This window comes from Bactrocera oleae, chromosome 4, assembly GCF_042242935.1.
Source record: "Bactrocera oleae isolate idBacOlea1 chromosome 4, idBacOlea1, whole genome shotgun sequence".
Lineage (NCBI taxonomy): Eukaryota > Metazoa > Arthropoda > Insecta > Diptera > Tephritidae > Bactrocera > Bactrocera oleae.
Window position 1 is genome coordinate 52,203,883 of NC_091538.1, and position 24,233 is coordinate 52,228,115.

The window sequence follows — 24,233 nt, forward strand, 5'->3', positions numbered from 1 at the left end:
CACACACAAACACACTCACCAACATAACTGTTCAATAGAACCAAGTATGCGGCTAGCAGAATAGGAAAAAAAATCTAACCGCTCACATAAAAAATACACACATATGTTGCTATGTGTGCGTGTGAATGTGCGCGCGTGTGATTTCAAAACGGCGCCAAGTGTGCCAAACGATCTCCAACGTCATGGTTTTAATAATGATTGTCACAGCAAACTAGTTTGACGACCTTGACGTCGTAAAAATCGATGTTTTATCTATAATAGCGAAAAGAAAGAGCGCGGCGTCCGTGGAAGAGAGAGTTTGGGAAAGATCAGCAACTATGCTTCGCAGCGCACGGCAACAACAAGTAGCCGCGCCAGCTTAAGCTTTGCATACGAAATCGTAGCATGAAACAAAAGGCAAACGGCCTTTTTTCAGCGCTGGCGAATTGAATAAAAATTGATAAATTGATTGGAGAAGGAGATAAAAGGCGTTGGAACACAAATAAATGTTGGGAACTAATAAAAATCCCTTCAATTTGTCGTTGCTGCTGAAATCTGCCTTTCAAATATGTGCTGTATAATAAATTTGTATGCTTTATTGCTTCAGTTAGCCATAGCGCCGTAGCTGGTGATTAGTTAGAGCTGCGCGTTACCAGCTTACGATTTACTAGATTGGATAGCGCTGAAGTGTAAGTAATAGGGTTGCTATTTTTAGATAAGAGATATTTATCGTTTCTCGAAGCATTGATCGCGTTTAATTTAACTTAACGTAACATAGTTTAAAGTTATTGTAAAATATCATAATTTGTCTTAAAATAACATAACGAAGCATTAACATTTAACTTAGCAATATTTTACTTAACGTAATATAGAATTAACTTAAATCCTCTTACCATAACTTAACATAAATTACTATAACTTACCTTAATATAACTAAAAAATAATAATATTTTTGCTTTGCTGAATTTAACTTAACGTATCTTATAACCTAAAACACCTATCCATAACTTAGAGTCAATAATAAACAAAACTTGTGGTGTTTTGTGACTTAAAATAAACTTAATTTAATTGACTTTATAGAAATCAAAGTATTTCTACGTTTTTATTTTTGCTGGAAATATAGTACAACTATCTAGTTCGAATTCGTCGAAAGTTTACAGTGGGGACATTTTCCATAGTTTTGTAATTGGTTGAGCTTCACACCCGAATTCCAACTTAAGTAGAGATTCCTCTTTATCACACGAGAATAATTTATGCTGAACTTACACAACTTAACTTTTCTAAGTTGGTATTTTATCGTAGATTTTTAGGTACCACAACGGACCGGCGTTCTAAGCTGTCCATTGAGATCCCTGTTAATATCAACCTCTTAACCTAACCTAATCTAACCTTATCGTAGCAAGTGTCCTTAAAAATATTCTTCAAAAAAGGTGTAAAATATTAGAATCAAAATTTTTTTGTTAGTAACAGATCTTCAATAGAGATAATTCTAATCTTCTAATAGATAGTTGAGTTTAAACCTTAATGAATTTCATGTTAAAATCTTAAGCTGATGATAAATGTCGTTTGAATCCAATCCCTATTTCCGGCTCAGCAAGTATTCAAGACCAACTGGTTATAATAAATATAGAAATAGTTTATTACTATGTTGGAAAGTCAAAGCGGAGTGGTCTAGATTACACTTAGTAGCTCGAATTAGATAAGATAAGAGTTATCCGTTCGAACCATTTTGGAAAAGGCTCCCAAGCAGCATAATGGGAATCTAGAAGAATACTATATTAATGCTGTGAGATTGACTAAATTCGAGAAGTATACGACAATCCCAATAATAGAAGACACTAAGCGACGAGACCTCGATATGAACGAATTTCCACTGACTTCAGTTATTCAGCTACGTACAATCGTACAGCAGTTGCATGAACTTTCGAATAACTGAAGTTACATAGGTTGTCATGCATCTACGTACATCTACGCGTACCTCGAAATATTTATATACATAAGAGCTCGTGTGCATGCATGACTGCACAATTTTTCCGAGTTGCGTCAATTGCCAAAAATGTACGCAATAAAGAAGTAATGCCAACAACAACAACAACTGTCGCTATGATGATTTTAAGCTCTGCAATTTATTTGCCACAGCGCTCAGTCTACACTACATTCATTAAACATACACACACACTTGCAAATATATATGTATAAGCCAAGTACATTATGAAGAGGAGGAAGAGAAGTACTCGTAGATGACATACGAAACTAACTGCTACTAGAGTAGTTCAATAAGTTAGTGACACACAGTCTTGAGTATTGTAAGCACATTAGAGAAGAAGCGCTAACATATTAATATTGACTTTTTATTTTACATTGTAAAAGAATCGGTACTGGGTCCTATGAAATAGCCAAACCTGTGGGCGGCGCTTTTGGGTTAGCTCTTTTCTTCTGGGTAGAGTTTTGATAACCCTGCTAAATTTTACGCGAAAAAAATTGTGTTCACTAATCCAGTGAACTAACTTCAAGCATTTTATAAAAATTTCTGATATTTAAATATAACTAAATTGTGCCATGTTAAGAGAGAGAGAGAGAGAAAGAGAGAGACATAGAAATACCTCGAGTTGAAGTCGCAAAAGAAGAGCTATTAAACGAAATTAACAAAAGATAAATCTCTACACTAAATTCGTCTGAGCTTTTTTAGTGGCTCTTCTCTCACTGAGGAAACTACAGGTAGTATACTATAGGCAAACTTTTCCCGGACCCTTTTTCCAGGCTATATGGAAAATTCGATTACTGTTTGGAAATTTTGCATTGACTCAAAAAGAGTCTGTGGTGACGGTTACAAACAAGACTTTGGTATTAAAAAATATAAAACAGTATTTCTGCCTAAACGTCCATTTTTATATTATGAACAGGGTATAACATATTAAGTTTGCCACAACCAGAAGAAAACGTCAGAGACCTTTAAAACATATATATAAATGATCAGCATGACGAGATGAGTCTATATAGCCATGTCCGTCTGTCCATCCGCCCATCTGTAGATATTCAAGCTACTCTCTCAGTTTTTGAGATATCAATCTGAAATTTTGCACAAGTGCCTTTCTTTCCAAGAAGCTGTCGGAACTGCTGATACCGGATCACTATAGCATATATATAGCTGCCATACAAGCTGAATAATCGGCATCAAGTTCTTGTATGGAAAGCTTTTTTATTTGAAAAGATGTCTTCAAGAAATTTGGCATGGATTATTTCCTAAGGCTGTGCCACAATATCTAAAGAAATTTTCCAGATCGGACCACTATATCACATTGTTGTCATTTCTACAAACTAAACGATCACTGTGAATGGTATTTTCTTGTTTTTGTATAAGAAGGATATAAAGATATATCTGCGGGGTAATTTGTTATAACTTCCAATTCAAACACATTGCGAAAAGAGCTTGTCAGGCATAAAAACTAATGAGCTAAGCCATGCGCCTAAAAGTAGACTATATTGTCAAAATATTTAGCAGGCAATATACTTATGTATATGCAATAATTCAGTAACATTTTGAGCTGCTCTCGTATGTACCACTATGTTTTGATACTAGCCTGCTGTAATATATAGTTTTATGCACGCTTGTATGTGTGTGCAATGCAATGCTGTGCGTGTGTGCAATATTTGGCTCATATTTCAGAGTATTTAGTGTTGCCAAACAGCTGCCTACGGAACATTTCCTTTCAGTTGAGCATAAATCACATTATTTATAAAAATGCCCTGGATATATAAACAAAAAAAAAGAAAAAACGTTAACTTTGGTTGCACCGAAGCTACAATACCCTTCACAAATACAAAATATTTCGACAAGAACTTGCTTTTGATTGGTCAATTTGTATGGCAGCTATATGCTATAGCGGTCTGATCTAAAAAGTTTATTGGCAGGTTGTACCGTTGTCTTAGACAACAATCCAAGCCAAATTTCTTGAAGATATCACTTAAAATGAAAACCTTTCTTTACAAGAACTTAATTTTGATCGTTCAGTTTGTATAGATGCTATATGCTATAGTTGTCCGATATCGGCGGTTAAAACAAATGAGCAACTTCTTTGAAAGAAAAGAACGTGTGAAAATTTTCAGATCGATATCTCAAAAACTGAGAGACTAGTTTGCGTACATACAGACAAACGGACGGACAGACAGACATGGCTAAATCGACTCAGCCCATCACACTGATCCTTTATATATATATATATTTTATAGGATCTTCGCCGTTTCGTTCTGAATGTTACAAACTTCGTGACAAACTTAATATACCTTGTTCAGGGTATAATAAATGAAAAAAATAATACAACAACAACAAAATGTTTTATTACATGATTATGTGAGTACCAATACATATGCTGTATGTATTTTATTTGCTTTATTGAGCCGCGCTTTGGCGCTGCTGGCCGCTGTCCACAATACGCATACGCTCACACACACACACATACAAATTGCAAGCGATTCATAACGGTTTTGCGAAAATGAGTTCAAGAATCGCGCAGAATGTGGCCACTGGCCAGTTCAAGCTGTTTGCCCTTTATTTTATTTATTTCGAGTATTTTTTTCTTTATTATTTGCTTTGAGGTTAACTAAGAAATCTTAGCGCTGCATATCTACCCCCCTCTAGTGCATGAGTATGTGTGCGTTTATGTGTGTACGGCGAATTATTCACATGTTCGTAGCGAATATTGGCAGTCGCCAGCTCACGCAATGAAATTTACGCATCACCAAGCGATGTGTTGCCCCTCAAAGGCGGATGGGCGGCTAGAAAGGATCTGGAGTAGGACGCTAGCTATGCAGGCGTGTGTCCTCAATGCAGTCACTTATTTTGAGCGGATTTTCGCATATAAATCATTCATTATGCGCGCACACACACACACACACACACATCCTTACACTCATGCACTCACACATTCATGCCCACACTGATTGCTATGCTCTCCATATTAACTTCCGCCTGCTACGTCTACTATCTCTGCATGCATGAATTAGTGTGTTTGTGTGCCCTCCCTTTGTCTGCTGTCATTTGAGATTATGAATTTTAGCGTTGACAAATATTTGGGTCAATAACTTGGCTGCTCATGGAAGCGGCGAAGCCGTCTACAACATAAAATTGCTTGCAATTCCAACAACAATAACAACACAAAAGTTAAGCGCATTAAAGACACACACACACATACCCACACAAGCATGTGTGGTTGGCAATAAGTTGAGACGCTGTTCGTTGGCTAGATAAATTATAATCAATTCTATGGTTTATGGCGGTACAAAATTCATATGAATTTGTAACAACAATACACATACTAAAGCGAATATTAAAAAGGGTGTCAAATCCGATCTCCCTTTCTCAAGCCAAAATATTATCTTTTGCCATGCGCGAGCTCTTCTGGGGCTTCTTCTTCGTACAGACTGCGCCTAGATCAAGATCCACTATGACAAGGTTCGCTAGATAGCGCTAGAAGTACTAAGCTTCTACATTTGGTATTTTGAAAGTATTAGAAATTTTGTCCTTCTGTTCTCGATATTATGTATCTAAGGTCTCCCAGCTTTTGTAGTCACTGGTATTCACACATACCTCATCGATTGATTTCACATCGCTGTTCCCTTTTACCAAACCAAGATATTCCTTCATCTTTTGCAAACATTTTTTTTAAACTCTTGAGGAGCCGCCTAAACAGATGCTGTCAGCTTTGGTCCCAAATTCGAGAATAGGTATAGAGAGAGGTCTGCTTTTATATATTGTATATGTAGACTTCACAGTTCAAGACGCTTTGTCACTACATGAGGTGTAAAATTCTAAAATTACTTTTAACAGTTTTTGATTCCACAAAGGACCGTTCCACATCTCCGTCATGGAGATCAGCTTAAAAAACTAATTTAACTTGACTTATTTTTAAAAGTATTACATAAAAGACAGAGAGTCTAGAATATCGTTTCGGTCTCTGTACCCGGAATGTTTCTGGGTATCCGATCAAAGATATCATTTCCAAAACTTTTTGAAGAAAACCTTATTATTATTATTGTTGTTGTTGTTGTTTATTATTGATGTTGTATTAAAATATATTTACTAAGCGTTCTTAACTAAACACCCTTTATTGTTCTTTGATAATAGATGCATACTCGTTTCCTTTTGCAATTTTTCAAGCTTATAGTTGAGTACTTATTTGAACGCAATTCTTCTTGCATAGTATTTACAATGTAAGTGTGTGAGATGCTTTGTGCGCATAGCAACATGATTTGTTTTTTTTTACGAATGGAATAAACTTAAGGACATGCTTAGCAGTTATGCAATTAATTTTTCTTAAGTTTGAAAACAGCTCACAAGCTTTTGGCGTGGTGAAAACTTTTTGGGGCCACTATGAAGTTTTGTTTAAAACTAGTTGCCACTAAAGGAGGTTATGCCTCGCAAATTAGTTAAGAAGCACATTTCTAGACTCATGAAACGTCAGGAGAGAGAGAGAGAGAAAGAGAGAAAGAGAGAGAGAGAGAGAGAGCTTGGAAATAATCACTGTTTTTATCTATGCAATAATGATCTGAAAGGCTTAATATTGAATTGGCTGTCATCAAGGTTAGGCGTTAAGAAGCCTAAGAATAGCCTGAAACACATAGATATTGTCGGTATTTCAGGTATTTTTATACCCTGGACAGGGTATATTAAGTTTGCCACGAAGTTTTTAATCCCAGAAGTAAACGTCGGGGACCCTACAAAATACGAGTATAAGGTATATATAATATAAATGATCAGCATGACGAACTGAGTCGATTTCGGCATATCGGTCTGTCTGTCTGTATACCATATATGCGAACTAATCCCTCAGGTTTTGAGGTAACGTCCTGAAATTTTGCACGCGACCATTTTTCCCTAAGTAGCTGTTATTTGTCGGAACTGATCAATCATAATCAAGTTCTTGTATGGAAAACCTTTTGTTTTAACGAGATATCTAAACAAAATTTGGCATGGGTTATTCTCAAAAGAAACGCTGCAATTACCGAAAAAAAAGTTCAGATCGGACCTCTATAGCATATAGCTTCCATATCAATTGATCGAAAATAAACAAGTTCTTGTATGGAAAACTTTTTCATTTGTGAAGGGTATTCTAGCTTCGTTGCAATCAAAGTTAACGTTTTTTCTTTTTATTTAGTATTTCCGCAATTCTATGATTCTTACAAAAATATTTAGTATATATGGTATAACAGCGAATTCTCAAGCTTCCTTTTTTCCTTTCAAGTATTATAATATGCAAACCCTTCTTCGATCTTTGGAATTACAATAATATAAAAACTTGAAAACTGAAAATTTTACTTGGAATGTTTTTGAACTCACCTTGCAGGTACATTGATAACATTTTGACGTTATTTTTAATTCCGTGATTTGCACCACTTCGCCTTCATTGGAACACGATAACAAATTGCCTGTGGAATAGAAAAAATGTTGTAAGTTCTCTAAGCGAAAGTGAGGATGTTAAGAAAATCAGTAATGTAGAAATAATAATAAATATTCTGTAATCTCAAACAATTACTGTAGCCGATTGTATGAACTGTTAAATTTTAAGATGCGTTTTTTTATATACTAAATATTCTTAGTATTGTAGTTTGCGATTACTTTATGAGGAGCTACCGCTTCAAGAGACATTTTTTTATGTTAGTCGGGAAGAAATTCCAAGTTCTGAATATTAGAAGGACAAACTTTTTAGCATTAGACTACGACTACTATTTGAAAGAGTGAAAGAAATAGTGAGGGTTTTCGTCATTTCGATTGACTTTAAACTGTATACCGGATGTTTGATACAGACTAACAAAAAAACTCAACATTTCCACGTGCTTTAATACAAATCTTTATTATCGCTTTCCTTTGGAGCCAACATATGCATGGCAATGATTAATCCAATTTTCCGAATACTTGTTATAAGCCTCGGCTGGCATGGGCTTTAGTGTCTTCATCGAAAATTGAAACACTTCATATCCAAAACTCTAACCAAAATGACGATCCACAAGCGATGTTGAGATAATTTGCTATCTCTCTGATGACGATTTTCAAGCACTGTTTCTTTAACATTTTCGAAGTTATCGTCATTAACAAAGGTGGATGGACTACTCGCATGAGGCTTGTTTTCAATAACTTCATGATTTTCATTGAAAGCTTTGTGTCGCTCAAACACTTGTGCTTCCGATAAAGTAGACTCACCAAAACACTTAGCTGCCTACCCGCTGAGAAGGGTGATGATGTGGCCCGGAACCGCATTATCATTGGTGTGCTGGATGAGGAAGAAGGAAAAATTCGCAGAGACCAATGGAGATGGGTGCAAGCTCTGCTGACAAACGTGGCGCTGGAAGTGCTTTTAAGCAATCAAGGTCATGCACAGATGTCGGCTGGTATCAGGGTTACATCAAAATGATAACATATGATGACGAGAGCTCGGTCCAGCTATATAAGGCCAAAATTGAGGAGATATATCCCGGAGCCAGGCTGGTAGCGATCGACAAAAAAGACATCCCATCCCTGGCAAGAGCAAGGGTATGGATCTCGGCTACACCATCGCAGCCGGATACGATAATGGAGCTCATCAGAGATTGCAAACCAAATCTGCAAACTAAAGGGTGAAGATTCGTTAAGGCATTCGAAAACCCCGCAGCAGAATCTGAAATATTTTTCAAGCTCCCATATAATTCATATAACTAGTGTAGTGATTTTCATCTGTCCGGCTGCCTTTAAAGTGAATCTCACGGCTAATATATTCATTTCCGATGACTAAAACTACCTCTACCTTATTTGTTTTACTTATTTATGCTGGCGCTTAAAACATGACACACTCAAATACGTTTATTTGTATATACATATAAACACACACACACTCGTGAAATGATCATATTATTTATGAGGTACCAAGAACACATTTCTAATAGCTGATATCTACCTGTAAGGCAAATTGATCGGACAAATCTTTCGACACAGCAACAAAAGCAGAGTCCAAAAGGTATTCACATACATTTGTGTGTGTGTTTAAGTGAGTGTGTGTGTGTGTGTGCGTGTAAACAATAGCGCTTATCAACACACTTAGGGCTTAAGTCAAAGCGGAAATGCTACATCATCAAATAGGTGTATAACAAACGAATTCCTGCACAGCAGCCAAAAACATGGGTCGTCGACAACAATAACAACAACAACAAAAACAATTACTTACAACAAAACAATGGTTGCTGCAATGTTGGGCAGCAAGTTGTTCTACGTTTCGGCCACTTGAGCTCATTAATGTACACAATTGTTTGTTGTATACATATAGATATACAAGTATATAATATATATACTTACGTTTGTATGTATTGTATGTATGTAACAAGTCGTTTGTATGTTTTCATGCATTTTATATTGATTGTACTTTAAGTGCTGCAAATACGTTGTTAAGACGTATTGTGTTGTTGTAAATGGCGCTAACATATTTAGTGGTCCATAAGAAAGATCCAAACACAAACACATACACATATAACCACCTTTATACGAATATATGCATTCTTAAACTCGCCGCCTCACCGTTCGTCTTTTTCACTGACCATTCTTAAAATCCAGCAACCGAATCGAAACAATGCATTGAAATGTGGCTAAAACAGCAAAAACAACAGCAGCAACAACAACATCAATAATAACAACAAAAACTACAATTACAACAACAATAATAACAATTACAGCAAACAAACTCCAAATATTTTTAAGTAGTAGCCGAGCAAATGCTTGCAGCGAGTAGGAGTTACTGCAGACGGTAGTAAAGGGTCCGAGGACAGAGCGCTAGGTGAGGCGAGACCACCTGCATGGCAGTGGCGTTGGTGTTGTAACAGGCTTTGTACTACAATCGTACGCCTTCATGCCTTCGTACTTCTGGCTGCACTTTTTAAGGGTCAATGTGGCCGGCATTCGCACAGCATCCACAAGAAGAGATAATGGTTAATTTATACAGTGGCGTGCAAGTAAATAAGGAAAATAAACCAAAAAAGTAGGGAAAGTTTAAGTTTGGGGGCGAAACTGGATATAAAACACTCTCGCAAATCCTACGGAATAAACGTTTGTATAATAAATTAAGATGTGTATCGCCACGGTATAAATGGGTAGAAAAAGATTTCGGAAAAAATGTTTTTTAATAACGTGAAGAATTTGAAGCACATGTTTGGTTTCTATACCTTCAAACTACTTATTATAATATCAAATAAGCGAATGGAAATTATATGCGAAATAAATTTTGTAAGCCCGCAAACCAAGATCCTTCTGCAAAATCTTCCGTAAAGTAGCAAGAGCGTCTTCGATGCACTTTACGACCTCTGAGGACGCGCATTATTCACTAGAGTAAACGTGGTGCGAAATCGATCCATGGTTGCTTGAATTAACGACTCTGCTGGGCGATTATGTCGACCGACACATCGCGCGATGCGTTTCGCGAACCAAACCATTATTTAAGTAATAAAGTTGCACAAATTGCAAACGTTGTTCCAGAGTAAGTCTGTTTATTATGAAATGGCACACTAAACTGAGTATAAATCAAGTAACAGCTGCCAAAAAGGCCAACTCCGAAAAAAGTATTACCTGAAAAAACACCCTTTACATCAGCCCTTCCATGTCATTATAAAATTGAGCCAATATAATTGTATGAACGAAGCTATCCAGCTATGCTCTGATAATTTTTTCAGAACTCATATAATCATCTCACATTAAAATTTTCGAAACCGTCTAAGTTGATGGAAGCTCTAGTTTAGAATGAATGGAGAGCGTCATTTGTAGTATGCAACGAGTATTTAAAATTTACATCAACTTAATAAGCACAGAAGCAACAAAAGTTCTTCGGTGAACCAAGCCAATTTTATTTGGACCATATAGAGCGCAGGAAAATAAAACACATTGGATATGAGTCGAACTTTCAGTTGATAATAGATAATTACAAATTGGAACTGTATAGTAGATCAAAGATTTTCCAATTAGGCATTCCAATCGTATGAGATACCTATCGAAGTAGATCACATACGAGATGGATTCGTTTCAGAGATTGTGTGTGCTCTCTCACCTATTTGGCCGCGGGTTTCTTTTCGGGAATCCAATTGGAGTTCCCATAAAACTTTTATAGATAAGTTCGGTGCTCTTTTTCAAGGATATTGCATGAAAAGCTAAAGAAATGGCTAAGTATTACATTTGGATGGAAATGTGTGCACACAATTTGAACAGAAAATAATATTTATGGAAAGGAATTCGTGACGCTATTTTAGAAGTATTTTAATGGATTTATTTGGAGTACTACGTAGTCTATACAAATTATCTTGAAGCATACAAATCAAATTATTTCCTCATAAAAGATACTCGAGAAGAAATTTGGAAGGCCTTGAGGAGAAGAAGCTAAAGGGGAGACCCAGGATAACTCTAGCAACAACTGGAAAACATTTTCATGATATTGATTCAGAAATATTCACAGTTTAAGTGCTTTATCGCGGTAACTTATTATTCGGCTGGATTTTAAAGAGTCTCATAGATTAATGGTTCTCTCAAACCGCTAATTTGAAATACGCCGCATACTGTTTCTTTTAATACGAACACCGCTGTACCTTTTTATGCAGCTGTGTGGTAGGTATTTTGTACCATTGAGGCCGCCGCCGAGTTATCCAATAGTACAAAGTGAATGAAAACATCAGAAAAAGTGCTAGCGCCAGCTAAGAAGCACCGTAATTACCGAATGATGTTGCCAACAAAAACATGACACAACAAAAGCAACGAAAGCGGCAACAACAACAACAAATATGATAAAATAACAGCAGCGGAGGCAAAGGCAAAGAAAGGCAATCGACGGCACGGCAATGCCAATGGCGAAAAGTAAAAACTTGACACAGCACATGACACACGGAAAAAAGAAGCAGGAGAAGCCCAGAAGAAGAGATGAGAAGAAGGAGAAGACCAAAGGGGGAAGCAGCATGCATAGCATTGCCCGACATTCTTGGCTGCCTGCTGCTGGCCGCCGACTGCACGCCGCGTTGCCGCTTATCGCAATCCATCGGCCAGACGGACGGTGCAACAAAACCTTTACAACAACAACAGCAACACAAGTGTACAAGTGAACAAGTGAAGAAGGGCTACATTGGAATAACCATTGTCTGTTGTGTCAGCGGATGCAGGCCAGCATAATCAAGACATGCAACGGTTCACAATTGGTGCTTTGGCTCTTGGTTTTGGTAATTCTCAGAAAGGGCCAAGTGCGTGATTTAGGACTTCGTAGCGACGCGGCAGCACGCAGCCGCCGTGGAAATGTGTGTGTGTGTTTACCGGTAATGGAAAACAAATGATAGCCAACAGAATTGCAATAACAAAAGCAACAATAATCATTTTGTCATTCATTTGTTTGCAATTTTCGTCTCTCGTTTTCCGTTTTGCAGTTACAGTTTTTTTATCTACTTGTACAATTTTTGTTGTCGTTTACTGTGCCCTTCTCTTTGCCAAAAGTCATCGAATGTGATTCGTGCGTGACTTTTAGATACTTAAGGGCTTACTTGTGAAGCAATTAAATCGATAAATGTTTGAACTCAGCAGATAAGTTGGCAAGCAGTTAAGTTAGGCTATATACATATAAAATAGTAAATACTCAAGCTACAACAGGTATAGACAATTTTAGTTAGAACACCAGGGCCAAGAGAGGGTTGTTAAAATTCAAAAGGTGATTAAGACTTTTTTGAGGTTATATTCGAAAAGCATTTACAGGCTCTAAAAAGTCTTATGTTTGAAGATTATGTACATTCCGTATTACTTTTTGTGACAACATCGAAATTACCAACTTACTTAAGGGGTTACATACAGTTAGAATTTAAAAAAAAAAAATCGATTTTTTTTATTTTTTTTTAATGTGCATATAGTTAAGAATACACACAGAAACCTTCATATCGTTCCGGTGAAAATTTTCGAAGTTACACGCAAATTTGAAAAGGCGTTTCAGAGTGCTTGGAAGTATAAGGCCGGAGCGGCATCGACTTTTTCTCAGAATGGTGTTTTCAAAGTTGATGACCAACATTGCCGGAAACGACTAAACCGATTAGTCTCAAATTTTAACACAAGTTTTTTAGATATATTTGTTAGTAATAAATCGAAGATTTTTTTCTCTCTGCTGAATATTTTTGTTTTTATAAAAAACTTTAAATTTCGGTGAAAAATCGATTTTTGTTTTTTTAGGAACCCGCCATTTTGTCAAAAAATTCTATTTTGCTTATTCATTCGATTAATTACAAGATTTAACATTACTTTAGAGAAATCAGTTTGATTTTTTAATTTCAGATGATCCAGTGCAGTGCAGTGCATAAAGTGGTCACCTTCTACGGCCTTCTAACTGTATATAACCCCTTAAGTCTTGTTGGAATATCGCTTAGTTTCCCAACATATTTTTAACAGCCACATCTCGGAACAAGACTTTTGAAAACTATAGGTAAGATGAACATACATCAGTCGACCTCTGATTTTAGGCCAATAGAGCCGCGAAAAAATTACCTAAGTCGAATAGTTTAATATATGAAATTTGTTTCGTTTTTGAAGGTTATTTTTGAAAGAGACTGGAAAGTCTTACAATTAAGTTAATTCGACAACAAAGTCACCTATGGGCCAGAGTTTTATCAGAATATCGGCGATTTCACCAAAAAAAATGTTTAAGAAATTTGGCAAAGATTATTATCGCCGGCATCGCTACAATCTTCGAAGAAATTGTTCAGATCGGAATACTATATCATATAGCTGCCATACAATTGACCCATCAAACTCAAGTTCTTGAATGGAAAACTATTTTATTTCATATGTTATTTTCATGAAATTTGGCAGATATTATTATCCATGGCATGACTACAATTTCCAAACATATTGTTCAGATCGGACCACTTAGCTTATAGCTGCCACCCAAACTGACCGATCAAAATCAAAATAAATATATTTTTATGCTATAAAAAATGCACCTGTGAAGCGTATTATAGCTTCGGTGAAGCCGAAGTTAACACTTTTTCTTGTTTTAAAAGAATATAAACCTTCGTTTGTTATGGGATATAGTGTATTCAATGTCTACTGTTCGAAACGCCGAAAGCCATCTTATCAAAACGATTCTCATAACATTCGGGTCTACGTAGTTGAAATGGGTCCAGATTTTTAACCAGCTCCAAACCATTTGACACAGTTTTAATTCCTATCATATCTCTCAAGGAGTTTACCTTTTAGCAATTTTATTGAAGCTTGCTTCTATAGCTAAAGAAGGTACATCGGCTCAGTAGCTTAAGATGATATTATATAAGTATACTATTAAATATGTGACCGCCTACTGATGGATTGTAGGTTTAAATTCTCAACAATAGAATCTGTAAAAAAACCGAGGGGACCATTCTGACGACGATCTCCAAAATCCAGTTTCCCGGAGGCTTATCTCTCGTGGAGTTTAAATTTTTGCATTCTGAAAGATATTTGTACTCAAAACCTAATTTGGAATTCGGGAAGATAGTTTTATTTAAAACCGAAAACAAGGAATAATATTGAAACACGGACAAATATCACCAAATTAGCGCAGCTAATACTCTTCCTACTAATATTGTTGTGCCCCTGGGTCGGCAGCGAGTTTGGTCATAACTACTACTGTCGATGATAACGAATAAGCAGTGTGATTATTGATTTTCAACTCAAGATGGCGAAACTTATTAAACTATGGTGAAAGAGTTATCTCTATTTCTCCTTCAAGGTTATTGGCGTCAGCAAGACTGTTTTGGTATTTTTCGTAGCAAAAGTTCATATCGTGTGGATTACTGCTTGTAGGAGTGATCTTCTTGAAGATTCTGGCTTCAATTGGAGTTTGGAATTTATGTAAACTTTTGTGTAGAATCAAGGAGATTGGCATGCCTTTTGAGAAACCAGATCCGATATGTACAAATAAAATGTTGAATCTCTTTAGTAACCTAATTACAAAACCACAGTCGTCTTACTTACATATATATTTACTGACACACATACCAACTTTGTATGTAAATGTAATTGTTTACTCTGTAAATTCATTTACATAAATCCATTTAGTTGTATTCCCTAGTAACCAGAGGTGGTTGTTCTTGTCTACATTTTTCATTTATTGTTATGAGTTTTTGTTGTTATCTGTTTTTTTTTAAGTTTTTTTTTTCTTTTAATCACTACAGATTAGGGTGCTAATCTGGTATTAACAGTTTGGTTTCACGGAACTACATGTCACACCTGTTAGAATTCTAAACAGTGGAGATAAACAATGTCACTCTGTTTATGATGGCAACTGTCTACTCAAAACATATATACACTTGTAGAGGTGTATATGTAAATTAGTATGTATAGATATGTATGTATGTGTCCATATGCTGGTATCTTCATAACAAAGTTCATAAAAATCTGTTTGCTTAAATATTTGTGGCGCCTCAACCAACATGATAAGCACCATTGGTAACATACCCCCATAAAACTGTAGTTCTACATAAATATTTAAAATAATAAATATATCTTGATATGTAAATATTTTAGTTGATATAGTTAAGAGTTTGATTTTGGTTTAAAATAATTATATTTTCATCTCTTTCATTAATTTTTTTCTTTTTTAGAATGTTAGAGAATGCAAATAGATCTTAGTTAAGCAATTGGATATAGAAGTACAACATTATTTGGTCTTTGAACGCAGACGAGGTCTCAGGTGTTACCGCATTAAAAACTCTCAGAACAGAAGAGCTCTTCACTATATGGAAAGATTATTTTCGCTGCAATAGTTCACAGATGCCAAAAGTTCACAGACTTCATACAAAATCTCTATCTTGAGCACCCCAGACGACTATTATTGGATGTTGTAATAGGTCACGTCTCTAGCCTGTCCAAGGCTTCGTTTGGTATTAGATTGCTCTCAAAAATTTATTAATATTCTGGTTGATCCAGTTGTACAACATTTAACATTAAAACTTTTGCGCTATTGCTACACAAATTTTCTCCATAGACAAGTAATGATGTTTCATTAGCACCGTATACTCCATATTATTATAGATTTCAGCTACAGGATCTCCTATCTCATATAGGAAAGATCTCATCCGGTCCTTAAATCATATGCAAGTTTCTCGTTGTATTTTCTCTTAAAATTTTCGAATCCTCCTCCTACATACTGACAATGGCTTACAGCTGCTGGAACTTTTATTTAATCCAGTCTTAAATTTGATTTGACCAGCGCTACTCTGTAAGCTCTATAAAATTAGTTAATATCAGAGCTAAGAGCAGCTCATGACGTAAAGTCTTAAATCTTATAGATCTTAAGAATGCCACAGAGTTAAATATTGGTTCGATTATGGCCTCCTATGGTTAGTTTAAGCTTCACTGACGTCGCAATCTCATAGATAGCAGCATTTACACTAAACTATCCTCAGTTCTTTAACTAATTTTATAATACCACACTTTTTATTTCATTAACTACTTTCTGTTTTTGAACAATACTCTAATTTTAGATTACTCAAAATATGGCGTAGTTTAGTTTCGATTTTATAGGGTTCGAACAGCTCAACCACAGCGCCGATAAAGAGAACCAAACTTTCAGTCCAATCAAATATTATGTTATAATCTAACAGTTAGATACAGAATCTTCATACTCGGAGCCGCATGAGTTGCTTAGGTCTCATAAATCACTGGATATAAGTGGTGTTGTTAATGAAGTCCGTATATCTAATGTCGCCGATGTATCTTCTCTAGTCTCTTTTGCCTTAACAACCCTGCAATTTCCGGAAATATGATTCAAAATAAAACTCGAAACAGTCGCGCTTAAATTTAACTAACCCCAAAAATAAGTTTTTCAGCGATTTTCTGAACGACCAAAGCTGTCATGCGGCTCGACACGGCAACACCTTCCACCACTTTTCAACCGTATAGCTATCAACTTCAACCATTAGTACAATACAAGTATAAACAAATTCATTTATAGTCAAATTGAATTTGAATTTGAATTTGCTCAATCGCGGACAAACAATGCCACGAATTTAATGCAAACTGACAAATTTTGGATTATTTGGTTTTTTTACGACTACTTACTTGGTGTTATTGTTCGCCCACTGACTGCTCAAATAGTACACGAGCCATCGATTGATCGATGATGGTGCCAGTCGACACTTAAAAAGTGCTAAAAAAACGAAGCGTTAGGTGTGTAAAGCGGGTTTTTGATTAGCGAAGGACAGCGCGTGTATAAATGTCTACTCTCAGTTAAATATCAGAAACAAAAATCGTAAAATGTTCACCACTTTCACTAATGAATTGTTTCTTTATGAATATGTGATCGTAAAATGTTTCACAGAGACGAATTAGAATTTATTTGGATTGACTTGGATAAGCTGGTAGGTGGGTTAGAGGGCTCGGTCGCTCCGTAGCTAGCATGGTCGTGATGCATATTTGAGGTTTTCGCGGTTACAAGCTAATTGATTTCTCAATTTTATTGCTAAACATACATGTATGTATATGTATATTTCATGATTGTACAGACGGAAAGAGTGCTAGGTTGAGGGGTTTCACGACTATTCAAATAAACCGTATTGATTAAGATGCATCAAGCTGATAGATATGGAGAGAGTTGAATGTTTGGAATTATGTATAGATAGCGGGTGGGAGAGAGAGAGAGAGAGGCAAAGCGAAGAGTGAGAGAGAAAAGAAAATGGTGCTAGATATCACTGCTGGTTCGCCAAAGGTATAACTGCCAAGATGTTTTAGTTTCAAAAATCACAAATCGATTTATGAGACTCTTTATGAAACAATTTTTTTATAGGAGTTCTAGGTACCCCAACGGACCGGCGTTATAATCTGTCGAAGTGAGATCCCTATTTTTTTAGGATCGACCATTTAACCTAACCTAGATGTCCCTGGCTATAAGAATAATGTTACTGGAAAGGTTTTTCTGATAAACGAAGCCAGATGCTGACGAAATTCAGAAACACTTCTTCTGTTACAACAACTGCAGAAGTTTATGGTAGATTCATTATACTGGAATATTTATATACTTATAGATGGAGAGTGAGAAATAGATACAGAGCACAAAAACCTACAACCAAATTCAAATGTCCTCGATTTTGTTGAGGTAAAGTATATAAATTTGATCTATCATATTGAAAACCCGCAACTTCTCGAGATATAATACAAGTATAACTCAGACAACTGCGAATAGGCAATTGATAGACAATTAACATTTAAGTAATGGACCCTCTTGGGAAACTATTGTACATACACAAAACAACTGCTTCATTTGGATCTTGGACTTGCTGACATTATTAGACCATACTATTCGAAAAGCCAGCGGCAAGATCCACAGCCACAAAACTATGATAACCTGTTTCTGTTACCTAAAATGAACAATACGCACATGGTCGATAGATCTTGATGGCAGATTCACGTACTGCATTACCGTGATTATTTTACTGAAACTAGTTGTCCTCGCGATATAGGTATGACTGCTAGATCCGCATTTTAAAAGGGTAAATTAATTTCAGATCTTTTACAGTAAGAGTATTTGATGGAAAAGCAAGTGAAAGCTATTAAAAACTATATACAGGATCTTTCCGACAGCGATGTCCTTCGAGTATTTAATGACAAATGTAGAATTTGAGCTGGTAAATTCAGAAATATCCTATAACATCATGAGTACCTAGTCTAGAAGTCCAGGTATTCGTCCATCGCCCCCATCGCTACTTTAAGGATCGACCGCTTAGTCTCCACATTAGAAAATGGAGCTTTTGAAATTAAGGCAAATTATTTAATTTGCAAGTTAGTGCCATCTACATAACTGAAACGACTGAATTACGAATTTTGAATTCAGTAGAAATCGCCATAACTATTGCAACAATAACAAATTGTTTCCATGCTATTCATCTGCAATGGCTTCGAGGGTTTCAAACAGATGGTATAGTTCTAATTTTACCTATGAATGCTAAGAAAAGAGCGAAATATATTTTCACAGGTGCTGAATCCCGGAAAATGCTTGCTACCCAATTTTTAGATGAATGCATAATATTATATGGGAGAGTTGGTATTTCAATACATATCCTTGGTATTCGGACTTCGAAGTGGCTGGACCGAGTGTGGTATCTTTGGTGAAAGCAGCGATTTTAAACTCGCTTCGACACCACAATGTTTTGGATATTTGCTACATCTTATAAGTGGAAAAGAGCTGAGTAAGTGAATGTGAGGGTGACGAATGACCTACGAGCCGGTTCTCCACAAAATATAACAATTATGAGCACAACCTGATCTACAGAAAATTATGCAATAGTGGATAAACATTATTGCAATGATACTCATCCTGAAAGATACAGCACAATCGTCGGAAAATGAAAGAAGGATTGGAGTAGGAAAGAACTTAGAATTCGCCAACAAGTTCTACAGAATAAGAGACATATCCCAATATAATTACAAGTTGGTTAAAGAGTTTCTCCTCTCACAAAGAAACAGGACTACTCCAATTTTTATAGCCTAAACAGGGTATATTAAGTTTGCCACGAAGTTTGTAACACCCAGCATGAAATTGCTAATGAAATAGACATCTCAGAGGAATAAGTACTTTGTTAGTTAAGTTACGGGATATTTTATTAAATAAAAAATATATTTCGTGGCAAAAAACGATTTTTTTCATTTCGAGCGCAGAAACCTTCCAACCAACCTGTATAAAGATGAATTGTCATCAGAGTTCCAGCTAGGAATGTGGATCAGGCAATTAAAAGTTTTTTTACTTGGAAGAAGCTAATAAAGCAGAGCAGAAAGTGCATTCTTCTGAACAAAGTTTGTAACTTCGCTATCTGAGTAAAAATATATATGTATGTGCGTTAGGGTGTCCGTTATTTCCCAATTTGATTGTGTGCGTAGAACTTTTAAAGGAATGTGTTTATATAATATATATATATAGTATATTTAATGTTTTCCAAAATTGTAGAATTACTTGCTTGATGCAAAATATTAAAAAATCCCATATTAAATAAATCGAATAAAGAGCTTGTTTATGATGGATCCTTATTTTTCAGTCGGAGTTTGCAAAAGTTTTCGGCCGCACCGAAGCTATAATACCCTTCACATGTGCATTTCTCATCATAAAAAGGCATACAAATAACAATATCTTGATTTTGATCGGTTCACAATTTCTTCGTAGATTATTCCGTTACCTCGGATAATAGTCCATGAAGATGTCCATCCGTAAAGATATCTCGTCAAACAAAAAAAGTGTTTTATACAAGGACATGTACTTGATCGTTCAGATTGTATGGCAGCTATATGCTATAGCCGTATGATATCGGCGATTTCGACAAACAATCAGTTTCTTGGGGAGAAAAGACGTGTGCAAAATTTCAGATCGATATCTCAAAAACTGAGAGACAAGTTCACATAAATACAGACGAACGGATAGCCAGACGGACAGGGCTAAATCGACTCAGCTCAATATGCTGATAATTTATATATATATATTTGTATTTTTATAGTGTTCCGTTCCTTCGTGGTGTTACAAACTTCGTAGCAAACTTGGAAAAATAACGAGCACGCTAATGTACACACAGACAAGATACATAGATTCTGCAACGTGCAAACCTTTGGCTTAATCAAAATGTTTGCTTGTTCGTTAGTTTGTTCATTAAAAACAACAACAGCAACACCAACAAGTGGCTGGCAACTAACAAGCCGGTCGTGCGTTAAACGCTCGAGAAGCTCGTAAATCAATGTGCCACACGTGTGTTTTTGTTGTTGTTGTGATTTTATGAGCACTATATCTTAGTCAAAATAAAAATAATAAACATTAAAATCAAATAAATTAAAGACGTCAACACCTCGAGTTGCCCAAACTAAATGAAAACTATATGCCCCCCTCTTTTACCCGGCAACCCCTCCCCACACTCAATACTTACCAAATAAGAGATTCGTATGCGCGCTCTGCACCAGGCAAATGGCCACGATGAACACAGTTGTCAGCAACCAGGCGCTGAACTTTGACCGCTGTCCCGGCCATGACCGCAGATGGCGTTTTACATGATGCTCACATCCCTGACGCTGTTGCTGTTGTGGTTGTTGTTGCTGCGGCAGTGCTAGAGATTTTATAGACCGAAAATGCTGTTGCCGGTCTTGTTGTTGCTTTTGCCGGCAGTTATTACAGCGTTGCTCATCGTTGGCGCAACAACTTTGAGCCTTCTTGTCGTTGGCAACAACAACAGCAACGCTATCGGCACTATCTGCAACAATTGCCATTGTGCGCACGAATTCGTTGTTCACTGTCACACGGGTTGGCGGTGGTGTTGTTGATATTGTTGTTGTTTTAATTGCATATTGTTGTCGTTTTGTTGGTTGCCGTCGTTGCGGCTTTTGCCTTTTTCGCATTTCCTTGTTCATTGCAAGTGTGTGTGTTGTTGTTGTTTTATTCGGTTACTTTGCGAAACTTATCTTTGTTTTAGTTTTTGCTTTATTTTTTCGATTTGCTTTTAATTTTTTTCAGCAAGATTTCAGGTTTTGCAGCAATACTTGAGAGCGTCTATGCATTATATTTCAGTGTGTTGTATTTTTGTTGTTGTTGTTACTATTAAAAACTCCATAACGGCCTGAAATGAGGCATAAGAGAAAGCACAAGGGATTACAAAGAGGTTTTTAGAGAAAGTGATAATTTTATAATTACTTTTTATTAAATATAGTGGTAAGGTGGTAACCTTATGATATGTGTAAATGTCAGGGCTATAAAATAGTAGTACACAGATAAAAATGTAAAAAAAAGTTGTATAAAAAAAAAAACGTGAAGTTCGGTTACACTGAAGATATAAAACCCTTCCTTGTATGGCAGCTATATGCTTTAGTGACTCGATCTGAACAATTTCTTTGCAGATTGCAACATTGCCTAAGGCAAATTTGATGAAAATATCTCGTCAAATGATAAAGCTTTCCAGACAATCACTTTATTCCGATTGTTCGGTTTGTATGGCAGCTATATGCTATAGTTGTCCGATATCGGCGATTTCGACAAATGAGCAGCTTCTTGGTGAGAAAAGGACGTGTGCGAAATTTTAAATCGAGATCTAGTTTGCATATATAACGACAGACATGGCTAAATCAACTCAGCTCACCATGCTGATCATTTATGTATATATTTTATAGTATCTTCGACGTTTACTTCGGGGTGTTACAAACTTCGTGGCAAACTTAATATACCCTGTGCAGGGTATAACCACTGAATCGATTGTTTTGAAATTTTCAGGGTATATTTATACATGTTTCAAACAAAAAAAAAACTATTTTTCGAATTATACGGAATCTCCGACGGCGCGAAAAAAAAAGTTCTCCCCTACTGCAGTGATTTCGGCCTTATCCGTGGACAAAACGAAATGACAAAATGGCGGCGTTTGTAAAAAAAAGTTGAATTTTACCACAAATATTGGTCGTTTTTAGCCTGTCAAGTTAGATAAAAACCCCTATCAGGCATTGTATGTAAAATGATATACAGAACAGTAAGAAAAAAAGTTCATAATAATCTGATCATTTATCTTCGAGTTATCCCTGCAGCAAATTCGAAAAATGGTACTGGTGGACCGGATTAAACAGAGCGGCTACGCTTTGAACGGCTGAAATTCTATTATAACTAGTTGAGATTGAAAATTTACTATGTTATTTTTAAGGGTATAAACTATTAAAATATGAAAAAAAAAATTTCACACTAGGTGTGCCATTTAATATTAACAAGTTATAATTTTTTACTATTAAAATTTGGTATATAGCAGCTTTAACTAATCGCTCATTAAAAACTGAACGTGCGACCATATTAAAATTCAATAAACTAATTTCCGAGGGTGGCCATCGAAAGAGAATAAATCACTCACCGTATGCAGCATCAAAGCACTTTTTGCTCCATTCACTCATGTGAAAATGGTGTTAAAACTGGGGCAAAAGTGTACCAGCGGAATATTTTGGAAGGCGTTTGGAAGGCAGTTGAGCAATACTATCTTCGATGGAGAGCATTCGATCTTCCAGCAAGATTCTGCTCCAGCACGCAAGGCAAATACCACCCGGTAGTCGCTTAAAAGCAATATTCCAGGTTTCATAGCAGCAAATGATTGGCCGTCTGGATGTCCAGATTTGAAGCCATTGAACTACAGTTGGTAGTCATCGTCTGTCAAGGTGGACAGGTTTGCATTTTCAGTTCCCAAGTCCCAGGCAGCTTTGTTATATTTGAAACATTGTTCGACAAAAATGAGCTTGGAGAATTAATTTTTATTTTTCTTTTATATAACTTCTCAAGTGACTTCTTAAAATTAATATTGTACATACATACAACGTGGGACAATTCAGTGCTTGATGGCACTCAAACAATTAGTAAACACTCAACAAGTCCGAGTTACAAATTTAGACACAATTCATCAAAAGCTCAGCACACAGCTGAGCTCAAGCTCAAGTTAGCAATTGAACGCAAAGGCAGGCAAGTCAAGTGTCGCCGCAGGCCACGAGGCAAAGAAATTCGCAGCGTGGTTGATTATGTGATGAGTTGATCGCCGGCCTCACGGTATTAACAAAAAAAATTCGTGTGAGGGCGAATACTTTCGCATTTTCTTACAATTATTTACCCAACAGTAAAAAAAAAAGACATTCTTTCACAACTTTAAGGAATTTCGTGTGCCGCGTGCGTTCAAGTGCGTGCTTTTGGCGCTACAAATGGCATTGCGGTGAGTACAATGATTGACGTATGTTGATCAAGTGGCTGCTTGATTGTTCATATCTACTTCATTTCAGAGTAGAAAATTGTTGCTTATTATGTTATGTGTGTTTTTGCTGGAATTCTATTTATGAGAGACACCTACTCAAAATGGGGTATTTAAGAGGTTGCCAACAATTAGGTATTAATTGCTGGTAATTATAGAGAAAATGAATCGAAAACAAAAATAAAATAACTGGAGAAGCGCTAACTTCGGATGAAACCGAGTAAATCGAGCTCTTTTAAATTTCAAAAATTTGAAGAAGTTTTGAATAAATTCACCTATACCTGATCCTTGGTTAAATTTGTCTACCTAGTTTCATTAAGAACGAGTTGAAAATAATATGAATCGATTTACAGATTTTAGTTAGATTTCAAGTACTTTAGAAAATAATCAAAAATAGGTGGGTACTTCCACTTTTACAAAAATTACTGGGTTTATGCCCATGAATGATAAACAGAAGGAAAAACGAACATGGCTAAATCAATATTACAATTTTAGGAAATGTTTGGTAAAGCCTAACTTAGCTA

At 36.1% G+C, this 24,233-nt stretch overlaps 1 protein-coding gene across 1 annotated transcript in view; it reads right to left on the reverse strand.

Annotated features, from left to right (window-relative positions):
* The window catches only part of cv-2 (crossveinless 2), a 34,803-nt gene extending 13,242 nt beyond the window's left edge, over positions 1-21,561 (reverse strand). The window contains exons 1-2 of the mRNA XM_070108911.1: positions 20,884-21,561; positions 7,316-7,404 (exon numbers count right to left, since the gene is read on the reverse strand). Of these exons, the coding sequence (XP_069965012.1) occupies positions 7,316-7,404; positions 20,884-21,361 (567 nt within the window). The 5' untranslated portion in view covers positions 21,362-21,561. The remainder of the gene's footprint in view (positions 1-7,315; positions 7,405-20,883) is intronic.
* Between the last annotated feature and the right edge of the window lie 2,672 nt (positions 21,562-24,233).